The sequence below is a fragment of the Nymphalis io genome, chromosome 30 (genome assembly GCF_905147045.1).
Source record: "Nymphalis io chromosome 30, ilAglIoxx1.1, whole genome shotgun sequence".
In the NCBI taxonomy this organism is placed as follows: Eukaryota; Metazoa; Arthropoda; class Insecta; order Lepidoptera; family Nymphalidae; genus Nymphalis; species Nymphalis io.
The window spans coordinates 2,830,361-2,847,824 of record NC_065917.1 but is presented as its reverse complement, the minus strand read 5'-3'; the positions used below and the strand labels follow the sequence as shown (position 1 = coordinate 2,847,824).

The window sequence follows — 17,464 nt, the reverse complement described above, 5'->3', positions numbered from 1 at the left end:
GTCGCGTTTGGACTCTACTACCACTTACCATCAGGTGGAGTAGAGTCATTTGCCCTCCTGGCGATATAAAAAAAAAAAAACTATCAAATAAATAATGGCAACGACTACGCAATATTTGAAATTCAAGTTTATCTCTAGGGTTACCATATTTACGATATTTGTTACGGAGTTTCTCCTTCTCCTTGAGTATGTAATATGGTTGTGTTTGAACCATTTAGGATACTTAGAATTCCGTAATTTTCGTTTAGGTACTAATCTATTATTTCATACAGAGTATTTCATACAGAGAGTTATATGTCTTACGATGTAATCATTTTATATAGACCATTATCCTACATATATATAAGCAAGTCAGTAGACAAAGCAGATCTCAAATAATTTTTTTTATAACAATAACAAACAGAAATTTCATTAAATATACATAAGGGAAACTCAAAATAGGCTCCGCAGTAATTGCCTTTAATAATAAATAAACTTTAATAAAAGTTGTGTTGAATTCATTATAAGCAAAACCTTTGTGTGTTTTGCTTCGTGAGGAGTACAAATATTATACAAGGTCACCGTTATATTGTTTTGAGTATTTAATCATAAATATTTAACCAATAGAAATGCTTTATATCATGTTATAATAAACATAAATCCTCTACAATTAAAACAAGGATTATAAGCTTATATTCATATATTGATCCTCTGCGAGCCGGATATAGTTTTTTTTTGTTTAAAACCAGTTTAATTGTCAAGTATATATTTTTTTATTTAAGTGTTTTGTCACAATAATGAGTATATAGATCAAATATATTAATATCAATTGTAATTACTACACGTGTCCTCCGCTAGCCGAATATGAGTGTATTTTGGTGTCCGAAGCCCGGGGATTGAACCCATAATTTTTAATCTAGACCAATAAGGCATTTAATTACCGAATTTATTTGATTCAGGGGAGGACTACAGCTCCGGGGCTTCCAAAAGAAAGGGGCACATAGAAATTTTTAGATTCTTATATCTCCAAAATGTTTGTAAAATAATTTAATATGTTCCGAAATAAATTATAAATAAAACATCCGATTGTGGAATTTTTCAGTTTATTTGAGTTATAATTAGGCTAGACTAGGGGCTCCAGACCTCTATCCGGCTCTGCTATTACAATTTCATTTTATACCAACGTACCACGTGCTCTTTATTAGCCCTTGATATTAAAAAGCATGCTATTTTGAGACGATAAATAACTTTGCTAATTAATTTATCGAAGCCTAATAATTAATTCATAAGTTATTAATACTGATTTATAAAATAAACAATATTTTTATGTATGAAGCAACAAACACCACACGCGCATCAATCACACACACACACATCTACGCATACTTTCAAATGAAGCTTGACTTACCAGGCTGCGGAGTTGCGTACACCACTAGGAGCGCGGTAGCAAACATCGCGGAGAAGACTAAAGCTGCGAGACATAGCGCTCTTCGTTGGGAACACACAGCCACGGGCGTGTCACCGAGCTCCCTCGCTTCCCTTGCTTTATCTGTGTCTAGAAATACATCATACATTAACGATAAACTCATATATGTTGAAAGTCACTAGCAGGAACAGATATTTAATGGGTGAATCCGAACTTTCCAAATGAATTGTAGGAAAACACAATCAAATCTATTAACAGTTTTTATTTTAAAATGTCACAGACACAATTCACACGGGACACACTCTCATTCGCTGTCGCCCCCGATCGAATGACATTTTATCCGTCAAAAAAAGAACCATTGACAGCTCGACGCCGGTTATCGTTCAAAAAACTAAACGCTAACATATGGGAACATTTATGTGTCGTGGAAAACGATATCGCTTAAAATTAAGTTTTTAATTTGAGTATCGTAAACTCCGTGATGTCACTTGTTATTGTAAAGGCTGCACGTGGACAGAGCCATGTTGGAACGTGAGGAATTGAAAACGGCACATTACAATTCGGGACGCCAACCAGGTCACTTCTCCAAAACGAAACTGTCGATTTACCTAGTTTACTTTTAAGTGTATTTATTGTGTTCAAAACAAAATAAATTAAGGTTATAAGAAGTGTACACTATTATTTTCGCCACTTACGCAATGGACCCTGTACCACCTACTCAAGATGGAGATTTTTTTTTTTTTATAGAATAGGAAGGCGGACGAGCATATGGGCCACCTGATGGTAAGTGGTCACCAACGCTCTTAGACATTGGCATTGTAAGAAATGTCAACCATCGCTTACATATCCAATGCGCCACCAACCTTGGGAACTAAGATTTTATGTCCCTTGTGCCTGTAATTACACTGGCTCACTCACCCTTCAAACCGGAACACAACAATATCAAGTATTGCTGTTTTGCGGTAGAATATTTGATGAGTGGGTGGTACCTACCCAGACGAGCTTGCACAAAGCTCTACCACCAGTAAGTGAGCGATGGAGTATCGCTCAGCCGTCGCTCCCGCCGTCATAATCATATATTGATTTATTTATGCGAAACTTGAAATTATTTTTTTACGAAAATCCTTCAAACAGTACATCCGTTTGAAGATATACAATGCATATTATTGTAATGAATTGAAATTTTTAGGTTAGTCTAAAATAATAATAATTGTTTATATTTTGATAACTCGCATAATTTGAAATCATAATCAGACACTTCTTTTTTTTAAATATATTATGCAAAGACGTAATGCCGGATGGCATTCCCGTCCAGGCAACCCTAAGCTGAACAGATAACAACCCAAAAATTAATATTTATTTTTACCTAATATTATACATATTAAACGATTTTTTTTTAGTCTGCATATTCTTTTTTATAGACTTATTTATTAAAAATTTAAAATAGTTAATGACTGCGTGTAATGCGGCAAGAATGCTAGCAGAATTTCCCATTTGAATCCCAATTCCGAACCTCTGGGCGAAAAATGAATCAGCCCTCCGTTAGTAGACGCAATAAGACAGAGATTATAAATTTTTTTGATGATGTATTTCATCTCCAGACATTTCTTATTCATCTTCATCCTCGATTTAATCTGATAAACCATTTGTGTTGCCTGTAGTTCGTACTATCATTGTATTTAGGCCTCGTCTCTACTAAAATTACTTAAGTCGTTCGCAATAAAACCTTCGAGTCGCATGGTATTCTTTTTATAGAATAGGAAGGCGGACGAGCATATGGGCCACCTGATGGTAAGTGGTCACCAACGCTCTTAGACATTAGCATTGTAAGAAATGTCAACCATCGCTTACATATCCAATGCGCCACCAACCTTGGGAACTAAGATTTTATGTCCCTTGTGCCTGTAATTACACTGGCTCACTCACCCTTCAAACCGGAACACAACAATATCAAGTATTGCTGTTTTGCGGTAGAATATCTGATGAGTGGGTGGTACCTACCCAGACGAGCTTGCACAAAGCCCTACCACCAGTATGGTTCTATTATATGAATCTACTATAACTCAAACTATAAACAACGGATATGAATTTGCGGGCTGGGTTTTGAAACATTAGGTCCATGGTCGTCTGATACAAAAAAAAAACATAAAAGATCTTTCTAAGAAACTGGTCCACACTTCTGGTAAACCAAGAGCTGGCGCTTATTTAGCCCGAAGGCTGAGTCTAGCGGTGCAGAGAGGCAAAAGCCAATGTCTTGGGTACAATGCCACACGACAATCTTTTAGAGGGCGTGTTTTTGCTATAAATTTGTAATGTGTATTTTGTTTTCATTTTAATTTTGTATATTATAAAAATGTCTGTACATAGTTCACTATTTAATGTAAAAATATAATAAAGAAAAATATTTTTGATTAAAAAATATATTTGATTAAGATCATATAATTATAAACTTAAATATCATGTCAAAAAAATTTAGCTAAATATGGCTTGTTACTTGAAATATTTTCTTTATATCCAGCGACAAACTAATTACTCATTATTTAGTACGGCTCAAGGTCGTTTTTCCTTTGTTTGAATATCTTCATAGAAGCGTCTTCGTCTTTCATCTTTCAAGATAACGGGTAAGAACTCTGTATAATATTTGAAGAGTTTGAGCCACTTGAGCTAGCTATGATACAATGAGCCAAAATTTAATGAATATATTTGGTGACACGAATTTTTAGACGAGTTACTAATACATCATACTTGATACAACAGCCTGTGAATGTCCCACCGCTGGGCAAAGCCTCCTTACCTGTTTTGAGGAGACGTTTTGGAGCTTATTCCGCCACGCTGCTCCAATACATATGTGACAGAATTTCAGTGAAATTACATGCAGGTTTCCTCACGATGTTTTCCCTCGCCGAGATGAATTATAAACACAAATTAAGCACATCAAATCTCTGGCCTTGGGGCCCGGCCAGCCAAAAATTATATAGTTTGACTCTAACCGCTTTGAAATGAAGGACCTCATAAAGTTTCTAGGGGGCTTGCGGATCACTGTTCAAACCGGCAGCCATCACGGCCATTTTTAGTGACCAAGTCAAATACACAGGTCATAATAAAGTGCACAAGTGTGTGCGTCAACACAAGTAAAAGGGATGGCAAAAGCGGTTCGACTAGAAAATCCAATCCAAATGAAGGACCTCATAAAGTGTCTAGGGGGCTTGCGGATCACTGTTCAAACCGGCAGCCATCACGGCCATTTTCAGTGACCAAGTCAAATACACAGGTCATAATAAAGTGCACAAGTGTGTGCGTCAAAACAAATAAAAGGGATGGCAAAAGCGATTCGACTAGAAAATCCAAATAAATTAAACTCAGTTGTAATATAATTAATTACTATATCATGTCTTTGCTGAAGAATCTATTTGTGTGCAAGTAAAGACTGATTTAATACAGACTGTAATTTAAAATGATCTCAAGATGAGCTGTGGTCTGGCTAGTCTATTGAAAATGGCTGTCGTAAACGCGGTATGTCAATTTGTGTACAAAACTCCATTTCCCAAGCACGCCACTTTTTAAACTGTCACAGTGACGTCAATACTTCCAGACGAACGTATTTAATTTCGCTTGAATAATACAAAAACATTAATATCTTCTGTGTTGTTCGAATGTAACAAATTTAGCGCGATTTAATTGTCAGCGACATCTGTTATCACGTAACAAAAACTTATTAACATATAATAAAACAAAAAGTTTTATTATATGTTAATAAGTTTACTTATATTTACTATAAATAAATAACTATACTATTTTATAAATAAAAATTCATTTTCTGTTTTAAATAAAAATCACATTTCTAGACTGAGATTTCCTTAAAAAACTAAACACCTAATTAAAAAAAAACAATAGAGATAAATTCATTGTAAAGAATTGTATTTAAGCGCCATTTTGTTTTATTACAGATTATAAAGTTGTAGTCCGTCGCGTGTGTCCCTTTTCTTTTTATTAAAAACAAAAGAATATGATAATATATATTAATAAAAACAATTTTGCATATTTTATATTTTAAATAAGGTTTTAAATTAGTACAGCAACGCTCTTTCTTACAAGCGCTTCGCGGTTTTTTAATTGGAATGTAACGAGGGTTTCATAAATTGCCACAATGGCGCCATAGAAGCTGTATAACCTGACATTAATACATTTATTAATTAGGATTTATAGCTTTGATTAACAGATGAGATTATTTAATCTGTGGAATCTAAAAGTCAAAAAAAATTCTAAAAGTTGCTACTCATGATATTTCCCGTTTTGTAGATTTATATATTATTGCTGTTGCATATATCTAGATAAAAGCCGAGATGGCCCTGTGGTAAGAACGCGTGAATCTTAAGCGATGATCGTGGGTTCAAACCCGGGCAAGCACCACTGAATTTTCATGTGCTTAATTTGTGATTATAATTCATCTCGTGCTTTACGGTGAAGGAAAACATCGTGAGGAAACCTGCATGTGTCTAATTTCACTGAAGTTCTGCCACATGTGAATTCTACCAACCCGCATTGGAGCAGCGTGGTGGAATAAGCTCCAAACCTTCTCCTCAAAAAGAGGAGAGGAGGCCTTTAGCCCAGCAGTGGGACATTCATAGACTGTTACGGTGTTACGGTGTATATCTAGATTTGAAATGACATTACTTGTGCTTTAAACTAACTATCCGCGCTTAGGGGAGGATGTTTGGCCATCTTTAAGCATGTTTTTTTTAATAGAATGGTTAGGACAAGCAATTGGGTTCCCTGTTTACATCGCCAATGCGCCACCAATCTTGGGAACTAAGATGTTATGTCATTAAACCGGAACTGCTGTTTTGCGGTAGAATATCTGATGATTGGATGGTACTTCCAGACGAGCTTGCACAAAGCCCTACCACCAGATTATTCTCATGATCTAGCTAGGATGACCAGACTGTACTAAAGTTTTTGTTAACTTGAATTATTGTAGAAGTTATTTCTTGTCTATACTGAGTAAATGTAGAAACTCTTATGTGAAATAAACATTATTATCATTATCATAGACTTTGCAAAAGTGAATATGTGTTTTGTGAACATTCATTTTTTACAATTTCAATATTATTTTTTTCTAATTTGATTACGTTCTCTAATTAAATTTAATGCTATTCTTAAAACTTTCAACTCTGAGTCAGTTTGCAAACAGCTACAAGTTGAGTCTTCGACCTTTACCGGCATTGATTATGTTTTTTACCTGACGACTGCGAAGCAAAAAGGAGGTTTATTATGTTGATCATATGTTCACCTGTTCCCTCATAACTTCTAAACTACTTATTATAATTTGGCGCTGGTTTTCGCCATTGGTCGCCCTCTCGAGGATTTAGTCATAAACAAAAAAAAATATGCCGTGTCAGATATCAAATGAAAGGGTTTTATTAAATACAAATTTTTATTAAATAGAAAAGGTTTTTTTTTGTCATAAGATAGTTTTCTGTTCTTTTTTTTTATACATACTAGCCAAATCCAGCAGGCGTCCTGCCTTTATGCCTGCTTACCAAGTCATGGCGATCGGATAAACGCTACACAAGTTGTTGCGCTACACAGCATACAGTAACAGCCTAATTCATATCAATAATAATTACATTAAGTTAATGCCCCACTGCTGGGCTATGGCCTCCTCTCCCTTTTTGAGGAGAAGGTTTAGAGCTTATTCCACCACGCTGCTCCAATGCGGGCTGGTAGAATACACATGTGACATAATTTCAATGAAATTAGACACACGCAGGTTTAGGCCATCTCGGCTTCATACAGCATAGTGGAAAGCATAAAAAACTTAGGTATTAAGTTTTCTATGAAGAAATAATATGAGCAACTGGTAAACATTGTCGAAATCTTATTATCTTAAACAGAATATTTATCTCTATATATATTTATTAAAGTACTATTCACATGGCTGCTGATCAAATCTTTACTTACCAGCTAAAAACGCCACGTCATCCAAGTCCTGATCAACCATGTTTCTCCAAGCGGCCGCTGTGGACATAAAAGATAGTTTTAAAGCCCATATATATATATTAAACAAGTTACAACCCGATAGCGATAGATGGCGCTCATTCGATATGTCGCATTCCTGAATCACGCTGTCTAGATATTCGCTAATGGGTATATATAGTGAAACAATCGTTTTAAAGTGATCATATACATTTTAATTGTAATACGCCACCAACCATGGGAACTAAGGTTCCTTGTGCCTGTAGTTACACTGGCTCACTCATTAAAGCGCAACACAACAATACTAAGTAATGCATATATTGGACAATATATGAGTGGGTTATACCCAGACTCATGAAAGCACTGACTTTTAGTTTTCGCCCACATTGGTGGGGGAGCCAAACCGAGATGGCCCAGTGGTAAGAACGCGTGAATCTTAACCGATGATAGCGGGTTCAAACCCGGGCAAGCACCACTGAATTTTCATGTGCTTAATTTGTGATTATAATTCATCTCGTGCTTTACGGTAAAGGAAAACATCGTGAGGAAACCTGCATGTGTCTAATTTCACTGAAATCTGCCACATGTGTATTCCACCAACCCGCATTGGAGCAGCGTGGTGGAATAAGCTCCAATACCTTCTCCTCAAAAAAAAGGAGAGGAGGCCTTTAGCCCAGCAGTGGGACATTCACAGGCTGTTACGGGGGGGGGGGGTGTATGAGAGCAGATGTTACGTATAAAAAAAGCCTATGAATCTTGGAGTTCAAGATATCTTCATACCAAATTTCATCAAATGTTTTTCTGTAGTTTAGGCGTGAAAGCGTAACAGACAGTTACTTTAATAAAACATTAGATTAGATTTTGATTTTACATACCCTTAGCGGATCCGTTACGATCGGCTTTATACTTGCCGATGGGCTCCATCTGAATACCATCCATTTCACGCCCACGGCATGCCGATTATCTGTTGAAAAATGATTAGTTTATCAAGCAAGACTCGAAACGAAAGAACGCTATGCAACGCTCATTAGAAGCCTGTCAGAGTGATCAGAGGATAAGAGAAATATTTTTTAATTCATCTCGTGCTGGACGGTGAAGGAAAACATCGTGGGGGTAAATTCAAAGCGATTCAAACTTCAAATCACTGCTTACATAATAACATTATTTACTCAATAATTATACAATAAAACCTTCTTCGAAAAGCGCAGTATCTTCTGATATAAGTTTTATGTATATTATTTAGGTAGATTTTTCAGTCTGTGGACACCTCTCGCTGCCGAGTGTGATAAACACCATGCTTGGTAGCGAGAGATGCTGGTTGCAGACGGAGTCCTTCTGCGAAAATGTCATGTCGCAGATGAAGGCAGCGGAGCGGGAGCGAGGGCCTCCGCTGACTCGCTTCGCCGAAGAAGACCAGGGAGAAGACGTCGGCGCTATGCGCATCTTCTCCTCCCGCCGTAAGTGTTGCCGGGGTTAGGGGGTCTTTGTACCTCGAGAATCCCCTAGGATTTGGAGGCCTGTAGAGGCGGGCCAACCGTCGGGGCGTCATGGTAGTATGCGCAAGCGATCCCGTCACGCCCCTCGAAAAGGCAGTGTGGTACCGTTGCTTTTTTTGTGGGTATTCCGGCGCATGCTCAGCGCCGGCGAATCCTACATACCCCTCCACTTCAAGTGAAAGAAACGCGTAAACGCGTTTTACAAGCGAAGAGAAAAATAATAAAAGGTAGATTTTTCAGTTACACATTACATAAAAACCAGCTAATTGTGAATCGGGTTCTCGCACCAGTGGTACCTTTTAAAGCATGGACTAATATATTTCAATATTGTAAGCTGTATCATCTAGTAGCTCATCTGTGTAGTGCACTCGCTGTGTTGACATGACATATTGGAAGGAGACGGTTGAGCGGTATAATCTCAAGGGAGATTAGCCAACAGCGCAGGACATATAGTGCACAAGTGTGTGCACAAACACAGTTTCACTTTATTCCCTCACTCTTATAATATGTGTATTTTATATTAACATTTATTTACTAGTTTGTTTTAATCATAGATTAATGTTATTTTATTTATTATTACCGCACCGCCTACTTCATATCCCATAAGCTACTACTTCGTTGGTTGCCTGGAAGAGATCGCTATGTAGCGATATTTTTTTTTTTTTTGTAGAATAGGAAGGTGGACGAGCATATGGGCCACCTGATGGTAAGTGGTCACCAAACGCCCTTAGACACTGGCATTTTAAGAAATATCAACCATCGCTTTAGCCAATGCGCCACCAACCTTGGGAACTAAGATTTTATGTCCCTTGTGCCTGTAATTACACTGGCTCATTCACCCTTCAAACCGGAACACAACAGTATTGCTGTTTTGCGGTAGAATATCTGATGAGTGGGTGGTACCTACCCAGACGAGCTTGCACAAAGCCCTACCACCAGTGATAACGTCGTTTATTTAAGCTGTATTCATTTTTTGTATTATTTTTTCTCTTTTTGGTGTACAATAAAGTATAATGTAAAGTGATGTTTTTAACAAGAGGGCGATGAAGATGCAACGATACTTATTGTTTTTATTGGTCTTTAATCTTTGTACATACACTTATATACTATTTTCGTATTAAGTGTCACCGAGTTAACTGACATAGACCTTCACATGCAGCCTTGAGGCTGTCAATGTCTTATGGAAGATATCGAGTGTTCCCAACATAGATTTCTTTAATATTTATAGATTTGACATATTCCAAAAGATACCTCATTTGTAGAAATACGATAACTACGTATTTGTGAGGTCATAACCCTCATTTTGTCATCGTCGAAAATAAATAGTAAGAGTCAATAAATATCCCACTGCTGGGAAAATGTGATTATATTTATGAAAGGGACGATACCATGATCTTTTTCCCTATAATTATTCTATCCTACTCCCCTTCATGTCCTGAAAAATCGAGGAAACAAAGAAGAAGCGCTTGACAATAGACACTTCAGCGCTTTACTCTTAATTATTTGAATTCCCTTAATGCTCCCTAATGTTCAAGCTTATGAAAAGTGAAAAAACATTATTATTTATTTATAGAGTATATAATAAAGTGTTTTTGAATCATCACAATTTTAACTTACCATCGTTTCGGAAAGCAGATTGTAGCGGGAAGAAGCTGCAAGAAACTTATGTAGTTGCTCTCTAAAGAGCTAAATTTAGCAGCAACAATTCTACTAACAAATTGTCACTTTGTTCTCATCTCACAATCTTTCATTTAATTATCGACTTTTGGCATAAAAGTTAACAATTAAGTATGGTTTTGACACAACGGTATATGTTAACATCATATCGGTTCGGTTCCGATCCGATTAAATATGGAATAGTCAAAGTTGGATTGGAATTGAGTCGGGAAAGTATTGCAATCGTTAGAGATTAGTAAAATTCGCTTCTTGTTCTGAATCACGACACGAGTCGCGGATAATTAGTATTTGATATAATGTCATTATATTCCGCCATTGTGTTCGTGTAGTGGAATATTTATAAGCTGTTTACTTTGTGAAAATTTTAAGGCGTGTGACGTAAGTTAAGACCTTTGACGTCGGAACAAATACGACCTTGAAATTTTTTTATCGTACAATATTTCGCTTCAAAAACCTACATCACCCTAAGCTTTGTGAAAAGGTTAAAATAATCTCATAAACCGTCAGCTTGGAAAGGCAAGGGCGCGTATGTTAAGGGATGTTAAAAATTTCATCCCCTTTACAGCCATGAAGGGTAAGAAAATAGCATTGGTGTGACAATAGGGCTGTCTACGTGTAAAAAAACATGTTTTTCTAATTTTTGTATTTTGTTTCTGATATTTGTTTATGAATAAGCTGAGATGGTCCAGTGGTCAGAACGCGTGAATATCAACCGATATCGTACGTTCAAACCCAGACAAGCACCACTAAATTTTCACGTGCTTAATTTGTGAAGGAAAACATCGTGAGGTAACCTGCATGTGTCTAATTTCACTGAAATTCTGCCACATATGTATAGCACCAATCCAAATCGGAGCAGCGTGGTGGGATAAGCTTCAAACCAGCTCCTCAAAAAAAAGAAGAGGAGGCCTTAGCCCAGCAGTAGGACATTCACATGCTGTTACTGTAATTTTTGATTAACTAATATTATAGAGAGTTAGTCTGTTTGTTTGTTGTAAATCAAGAACATTAAATTTTGCGCTTGTCAAATAAATGGTCTAAATTTAAAACTATATACTAAAACCTCTTCCGAACCGCGCTGCATCTTTTGGTATAATTTTTACGTATATTGGTTAAGTAGATTTTTCAGTTGGATATTACATATAAACCGACCAATTGCGAGTCGCGTTCTCGCACCAGTGACTTCGTGCAAACTTACAGGTATTTAATTTTATCATATATAACGTCCTCCAGACCGATTTTGGCCACGGCGGCCAATCTCAAGAGAGATTAGCCAACTGCGCAGGAGATATTATAGTGCGCAAGTGTGCGCGCAAACACAGGTGCACTCTCTATTCCCTAACTCTCAAAATCCGATTGGACGGCAATCCGACACGACCGGAATGAGTTCAGGCGCAGGTCCAACGGCTTTACGTGCTTTCCGATTGAGATTTTTCGACAGAAGCCCCCAATAACTATTTATTGGCCCGACTTAGGATTTGAAACAAGGACCTCCGGGTCTGTGGCCTTACATCTAGCCACTAGACCAATGAGACAGTCGTTATTATATATAATATATTATATGATTTTATTTATTTATTTGTAAAAGCACACTTGAATATACATATAAAACATTTACAAATAAACATAAAAAAATATATAATAATTTATCTAATATGTATGTCAATCACAAGTGTACATAGAACTTAAAATTAACAAAAAAATCATAATATAAGTATTTTTTTTACTGATGCAGAGTCAACAGTGCCAGCGTCTTGGATACAATGCCACAGGACAATCTTTTAGACGGCGTGTTTTTGCTATAAATTTTATGTGTATTTTTTTATTTATTTTAAAAATGACTAAATACACATTGTACATAGTTTCAACAAATAAATAAATGGTCCATTATATATATCATAATCATAATTGAAATTAATAAAAATATTAATTAAAACTAATCATGCATTTTATTGTAATTAAACTTATTTCTAAAGATTATTCATTTGGTTACCCATAATCGATATAGGTTGCGGTTAGTTTGCCAATTGCAAATACCTTTGTAATCGCATTTTGACGTGTAAAAGCTTATCTTAGCGCTCCGTACGTAGTAGAATTGGTCCAAAGCTAGCAAGCTAAATGGGGAATAATTCTACAAACAAAATATCACTTTATCGCAATCGAATCGAAGCGTGATCGTTGCCGTTTTTCCGTTTTCCTATTCTTTAATTGAATTATCGACTATTGCCAAAAAAGTTAACAATTACGTTTGATTTTGACATAACGGTATATGTTAACATGTTATCGGTTCGGTTCCGATTCGAATAAATACAGATGATTCAAAGTTGGATCGGAATTGAATCGGGAACGTATCGTAATCGCTATAAATTAGTAGAATTCGTCCCCTGAGAGTTCGAGCGTGATGACGTCAGCGTGAGATTGGTTATTGTAAGAAATATTAACCATCGCTTACATCACCAATGCGCCACCAACCTTGGGAACTAAGATGTTATGTCCCTTGTGCCTGTAATTACACTGGCTCACTCACCCTTCAAACCGGAACACAACAATACCAAGTACTGCTGTTTTACGGTAGAATATCTGATGAGTGGGTGGTACCTACACAGACGAGCTTTAACAAAGCTTTACCGCCAAGTTACTCGTGTTACATGACATTGCTTGCGAAATTTCATGATTCAAAGTCAACGTTCATTTCGTACACTTAAAAATACTTTATTGTACACCACAAAGATTAAAAAAATACAAAACGGATCAAACTTAATTATGAGTAGAATAAAACTTTGGCGAACTTATCGCTACATAGCGATCTCTTCCAGGCAACCATACCTTCAAAAATAGGTAGATCGGTAAATTGGTAACGTCAACTGACCAGCGCCCATAGACATTGGCATTGTAAGAAATATTAACCATTGCTTACATCGCAAGCCGAGATGGCCCTGTGGTAAGAACGCGTGAATCTTAACCGATGATCGTGGGTTCAAACCCGGGCAAGCACCACTGAATTTTCATGTGCTTAATTTGTGATTATAATTCATCTCGTGCTTTACGGTGAAGGAAAACATCGTGAGGAAACCTGCATGTGTCTAATTTCACTGAAATTCTGCCACATGTGAATTCTACCAACCCGCATTGGAGCAGCGTGGTGGAATAAGCTCCAAACCTTCTCCTCAAAAAGAGGAGAGGAGGCCTTTAGCCCAGCAGTGGGACATTCACAGGCTGTTACGGTTACGGTTACGGGCTTACGTCGCCAATGCGGCAGCCTTGTGCTTGTTACACTGGCTCACACACCCTTCAAACCGAACTAAAACAATACTAAGTACTGCTATTTACCGGTAGAAAATTTAATCGGTGCTAACTACCCAGACTTGCGCAAATATATTCGTTTTAATTATACGTCATCAACCCTAGCTTGTAAAACAACTGACGTCAAAGTGTGACGCGTATAATTACGTCACACACCCTGTCGCCTCGCGCTGCGCTTTTCATTTCAGACTCTCTAACTTGTGGAAAATATTGTAGTGTTTATGGAGCAAGTTTTCCTTCGTCCTTACTAATATTATAAATGATAAAGTGAGTTTGTTTGTTTACTACGCTTGTTTATTTTGCGTACAGGTTTTTTTTTTATTGAATACGTTGATGGACGAGCGTATGGGCCACCTGAACGCCCACAGAAATTGGCATCGTAAGAAATGTTAACCATCGCTTCCAACCTTGAGAACTAAGATGTTATGTCCCTTGTGTCTGTAATTACACTGGCTCACTAAGCCTTCAAACCGGAACAAAACAATACCTAGTACTGCTGTTTTGCGGTAGAATATTTGATGAGTGAGTGATACCTACCCAAACGAGCTTGCACAACCCTACCACCAGTAATTTATGGTACCTAACATATGGTACCATATGGGGGTGAAATCGCGAAACGAACCTAGTAAAATTATACGAAAATAAAACTCTTTTGTCTGTCTGTTAAGCTTTTATGGCTAAAATCAAATATGGTTAAATTTAAATCGTTTTCGATGTAATTTGGTGTGAAGCAAGCTGAACATAAACTTTTTTTTATAACTAAAAATTACGTATAACCCTATTTTAGAGGGGGATTTACACAACAATGCTGTATACTTCTTTCGAATGTCAAACTAATGATGAAAGAAAGAGAAATCAAGTATACTAAGGATCTTTGGTTAGCAAGTCAAGCTTTTATAATTCGATGCAACCATCGACTTCAACATTCTGAAGCATCAGCTATCTAGTAACTTCTAATGAGGATATACTTGACATCATTTCTATTGCATTTTGCCATGGTGCAGTTTCGCCCGCTTTTTAGTGGGAAGGTGCTGGTGTAAGGAATAAAAAGAATCTTAACCGATGATCGTGGGTTCAGATCCGGGCAAGAACCACTGAATTTTCATGTGCTTAATTTGTGATTATAATTCATCTCGTGTTATATGGTGAAGGAAAACATCGTGAGGAAACCTGCATGTGTCTAATTTCACTGAAATTCTGCCACGTGTGTATTCTACCAACTCGCATTGGAGCAGCGTGGTGGAGTAAGGTATACCTTCTCAAAAAGGGAGAGGAGGCCATAGCCCAGCAGTGGGACCTTCACAGGCTGTTTTGTTTTACTGTACGTACGTGAACTTTAAATGTTGATAGACTCAACCGATTTTGATGAAACAATAAATAAACGGTACCTTGAAATACTTCTTATAATAATCGATGGACCGATTGGCGTGGTTGTTAGATACTTGCCTTTCACGGCGAAGGTTGTGGGCTCGATTCCCATCCAGGACAGATATTTGTGTGCATGAACATGTCTGTTTGTCCCGAGTCTGGGTGTAGTTATCTATATAAGTATGTATTTACAAAATAAAAGTAGTATATGTAGTGTATCAGTTATCTGGTTTCAGATCAGAGGGATCAGATGACCGTGTGTGAATAATGTCCCAGGATATTGTTATTATTAGGTCCTTACATATGAAATTGTATGGCATTTTGTACGGGAGGAATATAAAGTCAATTTTTTTTTGTTTGTAAAATATATTTAATTAATCAAAGTATGCACCGTTGTTATCTATCGACTTTTGCCATCTCATAGGTAGTTATGAAATATAATAAACTCTTTGAAGGCGGTTTGGACTGCCGCATCGGAGGTGAATTTTTTTCTTTGTAAGAAGTCGTCCAAATTCCGGAAATATGTAATCTGTTGGAGCAAGGTCCGGGGAGTACGGTGGATGTCGCAGACATTCCAATTGTATCTTAACTTTATTTCCAGAACGAAAACGTTGAAACCATAAACGTACCGTGCTTTCTTTTGCGACACCAGCGCCGTACACATCATTAATCCTTCGAGCTGTTCCTGCAGCACTGGTGCCACGGTAGAACTCGTACTCGTAAATACACCGATATTTCATGTTGTCGATTATGCGGTAATAAGCGACGCCAAAGAAAAAAATAAACGTCTGTTTTCCAAACTCAAATATACCAGCTAAATGAATTTATAAATTTGTATTTGGAATTCTTAACCAAAGAGGAGATATTTCAGATCAAAGTGTTCAGTACGACAAAACGCTAATTTCATATGTAAGGACCTAATATTATTAATTCAGTTATTGCAATTTCTTAATGTTTAGTCGTTTTAAAGATGTGAAAAAACTCAGTTTTTATGTATAAACATCTCACCACTATGTACACGGTACCCGAATGAGACTTCGAGCGTAAGATTTCGAGCGTTAAATGACGTCTGTTAAGATTTATTATTGTAAGGGCGTTAATGTGTGCGTGAGATCGATAAACGATACACATGCACACATAAATTCTCATATTTTTCGATATTAAGTAAATTATTTAACATTCGATCGAATCGAGCGTCGAGTTTCGAATCATACAGAATTGGTTTACAGGACGCGAATTCGTGTAAAATTGGCAATTTCCGGAATGGAATGAGACTGCAATTCCGAACGAAATACATTTTTCATATTATTAGATTTGTATATCCTTAAAATAGGTATTTATGTATATTATGTACCTTAAGGTTTCGTTTCATGATGATGATAATCCACCTGACTGATTTCGACCACGGCGGCCAATCTCAAGAGAGCAACCTGCGCGGGACATATTATAGTGCACAAGTGTGTGCAAACACAGGTGCACTCTCTATTTCCTCATCCACATAATTTGGAGGCATAGGAGTGTGCACACTTCCGACTTTCAGATTCCGGGTTGCTACTGAAAATCTTCGACAGAAACTCACTAGATTTTAAACGCCCGACCCGGGATTCAAACCCAGGACCTCGGGATCTGCGCCCACTATCAAGCCACTAGATCAACGAAACGGTCATTCGCTTCATAATATTTATATTTAAAAAGACTATGATATTCACGCTTGTCCAATAAATAGTCTAAATTCAAAAAGCAATTACTATTATAATAATATTATATACAAAAGCTTTCTCCGAAACTCGCTGCATCATTCATATAAGTTATATATTGGTTTAGTAGCTATTTTTCTGTTAGGCATTACATAGTCTCGTTTATTATTATATATAATTTTCTTAATTGTTATTAATTAACCGCCAGTAAAAGTAGCCCGACGCTGGGCTAACTATCTCTCTCTCTCTCTCTTTGGGGAGAAGGATTGGCTCTCATTCCACCACGCTTTCCCAATACGTGTTTATGACACACATTGACGAGCCCTCGTGTTTATGTGTGAAAATAATATGTTTTTTAAATTTGAATTTAGAAAACGTTAATTCTTTTATTATCTCGACCGTTATTATAAATGTATCCGTTGGTTTGATAGATTTAGTCTTCATGTTTTTTTTTTTTAATAAATATAGATTAGTCAAAGTTGGATTGGAATTGAATCGGGAACGTATTGTAATCGTTATATATTATTAAAATTGATACCCAG

The 17,464-nt window shown here is 36.8% G+C and overlaps 1 protein-coding gene across 1 annotated transcript in view; it reads right to left on the bottom strand.

The window, feature by feature from the left end:
* Window positions 1–17,464, bottom strand: part of LOC126779841 (uncharacterized) — a 44,322-nt gene that overhangs the window by 25,849 nt on the left and 1,009 nt on the right. The window contains exons 2-4 of the mRNA XM_050503964.1: window positions 8,257–8,345; window positions 7,367–7,423; window positions 1,388–1,534 (exon numbers count right to left, since the gene is read on the bottom strand). Coding sequence (XP_050359921.1) covers window positions 1,388–1,534; window positions 7,367–7,423; window positions 8,257–8,320 — 268 coding nt within the window. The 5' untranslated portion in view covers window positions 8,321–8,345. The remainder of the gene's footprint in view (window positions 1–1,387; window positions 1,535–7,366; window positions 7,424–8,256; window positions 8,346–17,464) is intronic.